Genomic DNA, 11029 nt, shown 5'->3' with positions numbered 1-11029 from the left:
TGCTGGTGCTCTCACTGCAGGACGGCAATCATTCTTCTCCGGGGAGGCTGTGACGAGTTAAGCTCTGGGCTGTCTCTTCCCTCTGCCCTTCTCTTGTGGCTACCAGTCCCTCCTTCTCTGGGTGCACCTGCAGCCCTTCCCATCCCCCCTCATCCACCAATCCTTGCCGGTCGGTTGATAAAATTGAAAACAAGACAAGCCAGAAGACTCAAGTGAAAAGTGAAGCCAGTACCTTAGAATCACAGGTCTTTGGGGTGTCCTCAGTGAAAATTTCATGGTCTTACTTAAATAAGCAGAAATGTGCAAACAATGGAGGTAAGAGGCCACTATTTTAGACATTTAAAATTTTTCTCAGCGTTAAGAAAAAAACAAAGAAAACTTCTCATGTAACTTTGGCCCCATTCAAAATCCTCAAACATCATTAACCCGTCCACCTCCCAGGGGGAATCAGAGGCATTCTGTCCTGAGATTGCCAGAAAATGAGAAAATTAGAGACAACAGAATAAGCCCAACTTTCAAATGGACTGAGAAATGCACACGCTTCTCCCCCCGCCTCACCCCCCACCCGCCCACAGGGGCAGAGCCCTTCAGAAGTGCCCTGGGCACCCCAGGTGACCCGTGGCCAGAGGCAGGGGAAGACCGCCACTTAACGGCAGCGGCTAGAACTGGAAGGAACGTATTGACATCCAGGAGGATCTTTCACAAGCTCTTAACCTTTACACCATGTCAATAAAAAGCCCCATTAACATTTAAAAGGGACGTTTCTGGGTGTCCACTTGGACTAAGAGTTAGCATACACTCCAAGAGTTGGGTTATGTATCTCATCTGTCCCAGATCTCCAAGAGTTTACTTCCTTTCATGGTTAAAAAAAAAAAAAAAAGCCAGCCCATGAAATGGCAAACAGCCAAGAGCCACCTGCTAGCACTGGCTCACTCCTCACAGAATACTCACAACATGGCAGACGCTGGGGATGTGAGGAACGAAGCAGATGTGGCCCATCCTCAGTGTTGCCCCCCCACCGCCCATCTTCATATCCCCAGTGCCTGTCAAGTGCGGTTCTCAGTAAATGCTGGCCGGATGGATGTGTCCCTCCCTCAGTGGAACTTCATCACATGGACCACTTCCGAGAAGAATTGAACGAATGCTGTAAAATGCTGGGGATTGCTGCAGACCCCGGATGCAAATGAGCAGCCTTCAAGCCTCACCCATCCCACATAGGCATTCTGATTTGTTGGTGTGGCTTCTTTATTTTCTTTAAACACTAATTTTTTTTTTTTAAGTTTTATTTATTTGAGAGTGAGCCAGCGCCTGCATGAGCAACGGCAGGGCAGGGGCAGAGACAGAGACAGAGAGAGACAGAGAGAGGGAATCCCAAGCAGGCTCCACACTGTCAGCGCAGAGCCCGACATGGGGCTCAATCCGAGAACCATGAGATCGTGACCTGAGCAGAAACTAACAGTGGGACCCTCGACCGACTGAGCCGCCCAGGCGCCCCTGTGTGGTTTCTTAATAAATGAGATCTGTCACTCACTTTTAAAACTTCGGTTTCACCTGGCTTCTCTACATCCATGAAGGTGCACTCCTGCAGAGCATAGGAAAGCAGGAGCCGAGAAACTCTGGCTCCTTCAGAGGGGGTGGGCACTCTTGATCTTGCCGCCCCTCCTCCATCCCCTGTTGTCTTAGCGCTGAGGCCAAACCTCACCCTGGCTGAGGACTCTCTTGCCCCGGCTCCTCACTCAGGGCCGACGTGCCCCTCGAGGCATCTCGGTTTATGACTCCAGCTTTATGCCCAAGTCATCGAAGAGACACATCTGAGATGAGCTACAACACGAACGAATGGGCAATTTTATTGATCATTACCTCCTACCCAACCTCCTAGTAGTAGATACAGGCTGTGCGGTTTCCAGCAGGGGTCTCAGGTGCAGGGGAAGTCAAGGGACAAGGCGAATTCTGGCAGGTTCCTCGCTGGCGGACCAAAAACCCACGTTTACTGCAATTCTCACAAACGAGTGCTGAAGATGAAGAATCACATTCTCACACCACCAGCACAGCTTAAATACTTCTTCGACAAAAATACTAATAATAAATTATCTTCAACTCAGAAAATAAAGTGTGCTCAGCAGAGTGACAGGAGGGTCCATTCATTGCATTGCACCAAGGGCTAGGCGAGGGAGGGCAGGCCCGGGCAGCTGCACCGGCGGGAGCATGGGGCCGACAGCACGTGCTGAACTTGGTCGAATGCATGCTTAATGCCAACGGCGGGTGGTGGCAGCCCCTAGGCCGCGGCCTGTCCCGCGTGAGATTCACCTGCCCCTCCTCCTCCTCACGTCCGCCTTGTCTTCTGTTTCTTGGCTTGTCTCTTTGCATCTTCTGGGCCGCTATTGTCAGAGGCTGTCTGGCCAAGAGCTCGCACACCCTGTAGTCGACTTGTCAACTGCAACAGCAAGGGAATGAGCTAGAACGAGAGAGAGAGAGAGTGAGAGAGAGGGATGCCAGGAGAATACTCTTGCCCAGAGGGACAAGGGAGCCTCACATGTCAACACACCTCCTTCTTCGGGCAGCTCACCACCCACTGTGGGCTAACTGGTGACTCTTGGTTCAAGACGAGGCAGAGAGAGGCCTTGGCACTGGAGAGGGTTGGCAGACACATGGGGACAAAGGATTAGGGGAGATGTTACAAGAGGTTTATGGCCTTCAAAGGAGGCCTGAGATTTGACAAAGTACAGTATCTATTCTTGATAAAAGCCCTCAACAAAGTAGGAACACAGGGAACATACCCCTATATCATCAAGGCCAGATATGAACAACCCACAACTAATATCCTCCTCAATGGGGAAAACCTGAGAGCTTTTCCCTCTAAGGCCAGAAACACGACAGTGATGTTCGCTCTCACCATTGCTATTTCACACAGTACTGGAAGTCCTAGCTTCAGCCATCAGACAAAAAAAGAAATAAAAGGCATCCAAATCGGCAAGAAGTCAAACTTTTACTATTCGCAGACAACACAATCCTTTACGTGGAAAGCCCAAAAGATGCCACCAAAAAACTGCTAGCACTGATAACACGAATTCAGCAAAGTCGCAGGACACAAAATCAACGTAGAGAAATCTGTCACGTTTCTCTACACCAATAATGAAGTGGCAGAAAGAGAAATCAAGGAATTGATCCCATTTGAAATTGCACCCAAAACCGTAAGATACCTAGGAATAAACCTAATCAAAGAGGTAAAAGATCTGTACGCTGAACACTATAGAAAGCTTATGAAAGAAATTGAAGAAGACACAAAGAAATGGGAAAACACTCCATGCTCCTGGACTGGAAGAACAAACATTGTTAAAATGTCCATACTACCCAAAGCAATCTACACATTTAATGCAATCCCTATCAAAATACCACCAGGATTTTCCACAGAGCTAGAAGAAACAATCCTGAAATTTGTGTGGGACCACAAGAGACCCTGATTAGCCAAAGCAATCTTGAAAAAGAAAAGCAAAGCTGGAGGCATCACAATCCCAGACTTCAAGTTATTATTATAAAGCTGTAGTGATCATGACAGTATGGCACTGGCACAAACACAGCCACAGAGATCGATGGAACAGAACAGAAAACCCAGACACGGACCTGCAACTGTGTGGCCAACTAATCTCTGACGAAGCAGGAAAGAATATCCAGTGGGAAAAAGACAGTCTCTTCAGCAAGTGGTATTGGGAAAACTGGACAGCAACAGGCAAAAGAATGAAACTGGACCATTTTCTAAAGTTTTTTTTTAATGTTTGTTTATTTTTGAGAGAGCGAGCGAGACAGAGTGCAAGTAGGGAGAGGCAGAGAGAGGGAGACACAGAATCCGAAGCAGGCTCCAGGCTCTGAGCTGTCAGCACAGACTTGAACGCAAGGCCTGAACTCACGAACTGTGAGATCATGACCTGAGCCGAAGCCAGATGCTCAACCGACTGAGCCGCCCAGGCACCTGAACCTGGACCACTTTCTTACACCATATACAAAAATAAGTTCAAAATGGATGAAAGATGTAAATATGAGACAGGAAATCATTAAAATCCTAGAGATGAACATAGGAGTAACCTCTTTGACATCAGCTGTACCAACTAGACATGTCTCCTGAGTCAAGGGAAACAAAAAGCAAAAATGAACTACTAGGGTTTCATCAAGATAAAAACCTTCTGAACAGTAAAGGAAACAATAAAACTAAAGAGCAACCTTTGGAATGGAAAATATATTTGCAAATGACATTATCTGATAAACGGTTAATGTCCAAAATCTAGAAAGAACTTATCAAACTCAATACCCAAAAAATAAATGATCCAGTTAAGAAATGGAAAGAAGACATGAATAGACATTTTTTCACAAGGAAGACATCCAGATGGCTACAGACACACGCAAAGATGCTCAACATCCATCATCAGGAAAATACAAATCAAAACCATGTTGAGATACCACCTCACATATGTCAGAATGGCTAACATTAACAATTCAGGAAACAATAGATGTTGGCGAGGATGCGGAGAAAGAGGAATCCTTTTGCATTGTTGGTGGGAACACAAGCGGGTGCAGCCACTCTGGAAAACAGTATGGAGGTTCCTCAAAACATTAAAAATAGAACTACTGTACGACCCAGCAACTGCACTACTAGGTATTTATCCAAAGGACACAAAAATATTGATTCAATACTGATTCAAACATGTACCCCAATATTTATAGCAGCACTATCAACAATAGCCAAATTATGGAAAGAGCCCAAATGTCCATCAATTGATGCATGGATAAAGAAAATGTGACACACACACACACACACACACACACACACACACACACACACACACACACTGTGGAATATTACCCGGCCATCACAAAGAATGTGATCTTGTCATTCGCAACAACATGGATGGAACTACAGTATATTGTGCTAAGCGATAGAAGTCAGTCAGGCAAAGACAAGTATCGTATGATTTCCCACATATGTGGAACTTAAGAAACAAAACATATGAACATATGGGAGAGAAAAAAGAGAGAGAGGGAGGAAAAACCATAAGAGACTGTTAGAGGTGATGGGGTAATGGGTTAAATGGATGAAGGGAATTAAGGAGGGCACTTGTGATGAGCACTGGGTGTTGTATGTAAGCTCTGAATCGTTAAATTCCACACCTGAAACTAATATTACACTGCACGTTAACTAACTAGAGTTTAAGTAAAAACATAAACATTAAAAAAATAATAATAAATTAAAAAGTTAAAAAAAAAAGCAAAGGAAAGAAAAGAGGACTGGGGACTGGATTTGAGGCCTTCGCACTCGCTTCCAACCCTGCAGTGTCGTATCTTCTGGAACACTGGACACCTCGCCATGTGCGGGAAGGTGTGTAACACTGGATGGAACCCTGCACTTTCTTGCAGGGCCTCTGCATTTCCTACCTTATCGTGGTTGTAGCCGGCCAACAGGACAAGCAGGGTCAGAGGCAGGGCGATGTAGGACCCCTGTGCAATGTCTTGCTCAGGCAGTTTCCTCTGTGGACACCAAGACCACCATTACTGCTTTACAGGCTCTCCGCTTCCCAGCCGCCCACCATCCTACAGCCTTGGCCCGCCCAGCCAGGACCCCGGGCATCCACATGACCCAACTCTTGCTCTCCATGGCCAGGAAGTGCAGCGACTTGGGTATACTTTCAGGTGAATCCCCTGCTCCCCAAACTCCCTTGCTTGCTCTTTGACACTCTGGGCCAGACAGATGCCAATCACAAGGTAGGTCTCACACTCTGAGCCTCCACGAGACTGAGGAAACCGAGCTGTGGGGAGCAGGCCATCCCTGTGGCTGAGACGTAAAGGGCCCCCTGGGCACTGAGTCCCGGCTACACACAGGGGCTCTTCCCTACAAGGGGGTACGGAGAACCCGCCGTGCTAGGCTCAGGCGCACAGTGACAGATGCACTGGTCGCAGAGAGTATCTATAGTGATGGGAGGAGGCAGGCTGCCACTTGTTTCCTAGCGGCCATTTGCCCTTTCTTCCAACTTTCATCCGGGCCGATCAGAATATACACACTTCCCAGCCTCCCCTGCAGCTAAGATAGCCATGGAATTAAATTCTGGCCAAGACCACATGGATAGAAGTGTTCGGTAACACATCCAGGCTGCTTGCTAAAAAAGCGGTGCTGTGCCCTCCCCTCCTGCCGGCCAGGAGTGCCATCTGTCAAAAAGGTGATGTGCTAAGGGACGGCAGAGCCCCAAGAGAGGGGAGGCTGGGCCCCTGATACCTTGGGGCTGCCGTACCATTCCTGTACTGCTCCATCCCGGATGCTGACATAAGACCGAAACTTCCATCTGACTAAAAGCCCCTGAAATTTTGGGTCTCCATACTAGCCAATGAACCTGTACCTTAGCTCTCTCTATCCGCGCAAAAGAAACAGATAATGGAAACTTTCAGATAATGACAGAACAAGTTAAGGAGCCAGAGCACTGGTTCTCAAAGTAATGTCTAGGGAACTTCCTTTCAGATTTCCAAGGTCAAAACTATTTTCATAACAACACTAAGATATTATCTGCCTTTTTTGCCTTCATTCTTTCACAACTGAGCAGTGGACTGTTCTGGAAGTCACATGTGATGATGTCATCACTCTGAGAGATTAACAGAATATGATAAATAAAAACACATTACACCCGTGTAAACTAAGTCTCTTTTGGATTCTCAACAACTTTTAACAGGGTAATAGGGTCCTGAGACTGAAACATCTGAGGAGCATCCAGGCCGGAGAACGACTGCGGGGTCATTTTGCCCCGAGGTGGTTGAGGCAGAATGGGACGGTTGTTCAAAAATGAAAGAATCACTGGGATGCGCACTGGGTGTTCTATGGAAACCAACTTGACAATAAATTTCATTTAAAAAAAAATGAAAGAATCAGGGCGGGAACACATTTCTACCTCCAACGGCCCACTCCTGGATTATCCAATATGTCTTAGACCCCAATTTGCTCTCCGTGAAAGTAAATATTTAATGGTGAAACTGCAGAGTGATGAAGGCAATGAGCTTTGAGCTCAAGGCTCAGGTCTGGCCATATGACCTTGGGCAATCACGTGAAGCCTCGGGCCATTCGCTCTTAAGTGGTGCTGATACCAAAAGCACCTGCTGCAAGGGAATGTGAAATTCAGCGAAATCAGCTACCTCAAGTGCCAGCAGTGCACAAAACACTGAGTAAAAAAATCAACGATGTGGCTCTCGGTTTGCATGTTGAACAAAAGAATGGAGTGGAGCACATACCAAGGCCCTCACGAACGTACAACATTGAGCCGCCCGTCCAGAAGGCTGTAATGCACTAGAAGCCATGTGATGTGAGACCCGCCACCTCCTCTGAGTCCCGGCTCTGCTGATCAACTGCAGGTAAGTTACTTACTCTCTCTGAGCATCTGTAAAACACGAGGGATGGCACCTTCCCGGAAAGGTGTGATGTGAGGACTAGCAGTGAGTACCCTTCAGGAGCAGGCACTCCCTTCCCTGGTCACTGGGGCCCTGGTCTCCCAGGTAACCTCTGGCAGGGGTGTGTTCTCAGAAGTGACAGGCACATTCTTGGCCACAGCCGTGAGGCGCGGTGGCTGCTCAGCTGCCACCCAGCATTATGTTCCTGCCACCAGCTGCCAAAGCGTCTCCCTGGATCCAGATGAGTCTCTGGGGCAGGGGGGGATGTCCCAGACGGCCGCCATCAGTGCCCTTCACAGAGGCCCTCTGCCTCTCACTGGGGTGGCAACGTGCCTCTACAGAGACAGAAGGTTCCCTACGTGCTCATGTCAGTGGCCCTTCCAATTGGTCCCAAACGTGGGAAATGACTTCCTCATGGAGTCATCAGAAAAACTCTCCACTTCACATAAAATTTGTATTTGCCAAGTCACTGAGCACGAGCCCCTCATCAGAGATGCTCAGAAACCAGCAGAAGAGCTGTGTTCAAGTCCCATGTCTGCTGCGCACAAGCTGGGGACTTAAACCACTCAGAATCCTCTTGGGTCTCATCTCTAAATGACGGAAAAGAATCCCTACCTACCTCGCCTCTAGGATGCTGTTTGAAAAGCACAAAATGGTCACTTGCTTGCATGTAGGAAAGATAAATGTGGAACTATTCTTTCTACCCTACACCAGGAAAAACCCTAAATGGCTAGAGATGGCCATGTATAAAATGTAACCATATAGGTACTGAAGGAAAAATAAATTCCTTTAAAACTGGGAGTGGGGGAGCTTTGCCAGACTAGGACTCAAATTCAGGAGCAAGGAGAAAAAGAATGACACATTTTAACATATAAAATAAATGTATGCATAATCAAAATGAAAAAAGATGATAAATTAGGAAAAATATGGACAACGTATATTACGAAGGTTTAACATCCCTCTTACACAAAGGGCTTCTGAAACATAAAAAAGACCAACAATCCAGAAAGATAGGTCCAAAAGTCAACAGTTCCCAGAAATGGACGTACCTGGGTTCTGAACCCCATGGAAGGATGAGAAATGCAGAGGACAGAGATATGGAGATAACACTTCTCATCCATTATACTGCAAAAAAATCTTTAATTTGAGAACATACTCTGCGGGGGAACAGGGGTGCTCGCATACGTAGCTGGTGGGAATGCAAACAGTACAGCCCTACGGACAGGAAGTGGCACCACCCAGCAAAATTCCAGGAGCATCGACCCTGTGATCCAGCAACTCTACTTCTTGAAGTCTATTTCAAAGACAGACTGACAAACATCCAAACACATGCACGCACAAGGCCAATCACTAAAGGGTCATTTGTAATGGCAGAAAACTAGGAATAACCCAAACATTCATCAAGCAGGGGCTAACTGAACACACCACCGTAGAGCCACACAGAGGAGTATTACATAGCCATTAAAAAGGAACAAGAAGTCACTAAATCTATTGCTGTGCACACAGTTATCTTTAGAAAGAAAAACTCTTCACGCTGATGAGGCCTACGACAACGGTCAACGCAGTAGCTACGGGGCCAGATTTTTCTTTTACTGTAGATCCCTGGGCTCCACTCTTACTACCTAAACCAAGTTCACACTCAGTAGGTCTGAGGCTGGGCCCTGGAGCCCATTTTTGTTGCTGCTGTGGGCATTTAATCCCCAGGTGATTCTACCGCATGCCAGCTTTGGGAAGCACTGGTCTAAAGAATTATCTCACGAATGTTAAAAATACGTGTGTGTGTTGTTCTGTTTTGTTTTTCAGTCTGTTCAACACAGGATCCATTGGGCTCTACACATTGCAAATGGCTCACAAAATGAGCAAGTTGCTTTTAACCTACAAGTATCCCACCCACCTGTGGGTTTTTTTTTTCTTCCTCACTTGCAATCTGTCAAATCAATCAGTTTCCAGCTTATTGTCCTGCACTTTCCCATAACATACATTTTGTTGACTACATCCTTGCAGCATCCTTTACATGTTCCTGTGTCCTCTCAACTTCCTGTAAACTGGCAGCCGGTACTAGAAGTTTGGGTAGGGCAGGTGTCACGTGGCTCCGGATGGAGGACCACAACACCCCCAATCGCAACACAGTGAAGAGCCTTGTTCCTAAAAATCACACCCGAGCCACTGACCTAAACAAATCCCCTGCCCTCGTTGACAACTTCCTCCTCAAAGGGAACCGAAGGCATCAGCACTCGAAAAAGGAGAAAACCATCTAGGGAAATTCGGAGTGCGAAATCCGGAATGCAATCGGGCATCAAGGTGAGGGTCCCTCAAGTGGCCGTCCTCCCTCACCACCCCTGGAGGTTGTTTTCAACCACCCACCGCCCTTTCCTTACCGTGGGATTGAAGACCAAGGTGATGTGCTTATGGTAGCCCACTGCAGTGAAAGACACCTGAGGCAAGACATAGTCATACTGGGATCTGGGGAGCGTGGAGTCCAGCAGCACAACGTAATTCTGTGCACAAGTAAGAAGAAGTTACTTTTTACAAAGGACTTTACGTTTTGAAAGAAATCCCCAAGTTTACACATCCAAACCAAGGTTGCTAACTTCAGAGGAGGAACCTCAGTGGGCTCTTCCCTCATTGACAGCCGTGTGTTCCGGCATCTCGGAGACTGTGTCTTCTGATAAAGCTTTCAGAGCCGGCGGCAATGTTTTATAAGCATATTCAACCACGACATAATTGTGCTCCTTTGAGAATCTGACTTTATGAAACACAGAAAGTTATTACGAGCCAATCTGGATGAGGGACAGACATGATCGAACTGGGAAAGGCTGCTTTCAATCCAAAATGAGGTAGACTTTTAAGGCATGATAATTAAGCGGCTCACCAGCTGGCAAGTTCTAAGAACACAGCATCTCGGGAATGGTGCGGGCGACGGTCAGAGCCCACTCCACCGTTGGGTGCGGAGCCCCAACGTGGTAGGCACCATGAGCACTGCCTTGGGCAAATACCGGCTGTGCTCTCAACCACGGACAAGGTCGGGTTTACTGCTCCCATCTCACAGCAGGCTGCGAGCCCAGGGGGAATCGGACCCCAAAGCCCATTACGCTTCCACACTGACGTGATGCTTACAGTGACTCCTGGGGCGCCTGGTGGCTCAGCCGGCTGAGTGTCCGACTCTTGGCTTCCGCTCAGGTCATGATCTCACGGTTTGTGAGTTCAAGCCCTGTGTCGGCTCTGTGCTGACAGTGCGGAGCCTGATTGGGATTGTCTCTCTCCTTCCCTCTCTGCCCCTCCCCCACTCTGTCTCTCAAAATAAATAAATGAAACTTTAAAAAAAGATCAATCTTTAAAAACAAATTAAAAAAACCGCATACAGTGGCTATTTCAAAGGGCATCTCAAGAAACGGGGAGCAACTCCAAGCTTCCATCGCAACTTATTTCATTATTTTACAGCTGTTTCATGACAAAAAAAGGCCACAGTTTATCATCCCCACAGCAGGTGGTAAGAAGCCAGGAGAGGAAACGTCGTATGTAGGCTCACTACTGACAGGTGCACGCCAAGCCCACCAGAAAAGAACCGAATTCTTTGCCAAGTTTCCTCCCAGCACCTCTACCACAACAGCCT

At 47.3% G+C, this 11029-nt stretch overlaps 1 protein-coding gene across 2 annotated transcripts in view; it reads right to left on the bottom strand.

Moving 5' to 3' along the window:
* Positions 1-1822: 1822 nt before the first annotated feature.
* The window catches only part of LOC106970554 (nodal modulator 1), a 55890-nt gene continuing 46683 nt past the window's right edge, over positions 1823-11029 (bottom strand). For both annotated transcript variants that reach the window (XM_053213334.1, XM_015067221.3), the window contains 3 exons: positions 9795-9914; positions 5425-5517; positions 1823-2455 (listed from right to left, as the gene is read on the bottom strand). In XM_053213334.1, the coding sequence (XP_053069309.1) occupies positions 2324-2455; positions 5425-5517; positions 9795-9914 (345 nt within the window). In that variant the 3' untranslated portion in view covers positions 1823-2323. The remainder of the gene's footprint in view (positions 2456-5424; positions 5518-9794; positions 9915-11029) is intronic.

This window comes from Acinonyx jubatus, chromosome E3 (genome assembly GCF_027475565.1).
Source record: "Acinonyx jubatus isolate Ajub_Pintada_27869175 chromosome E3, VMU_Ajub_asm_v1.0, whole genome shotgun sequence".
In the NCBI taxonomy this organism is placed as follows: domain Eukaryota; kingdom Metazoa; phylum Chordata; class Mammalia; order Carnivora; family Felidae; genus Acinonyx; species Acinonyx jubatus.
Note: the sequence above shows the minus strand (reverse complement) of the source record. Positions and strands in the feature narration are given on the sequence as shown.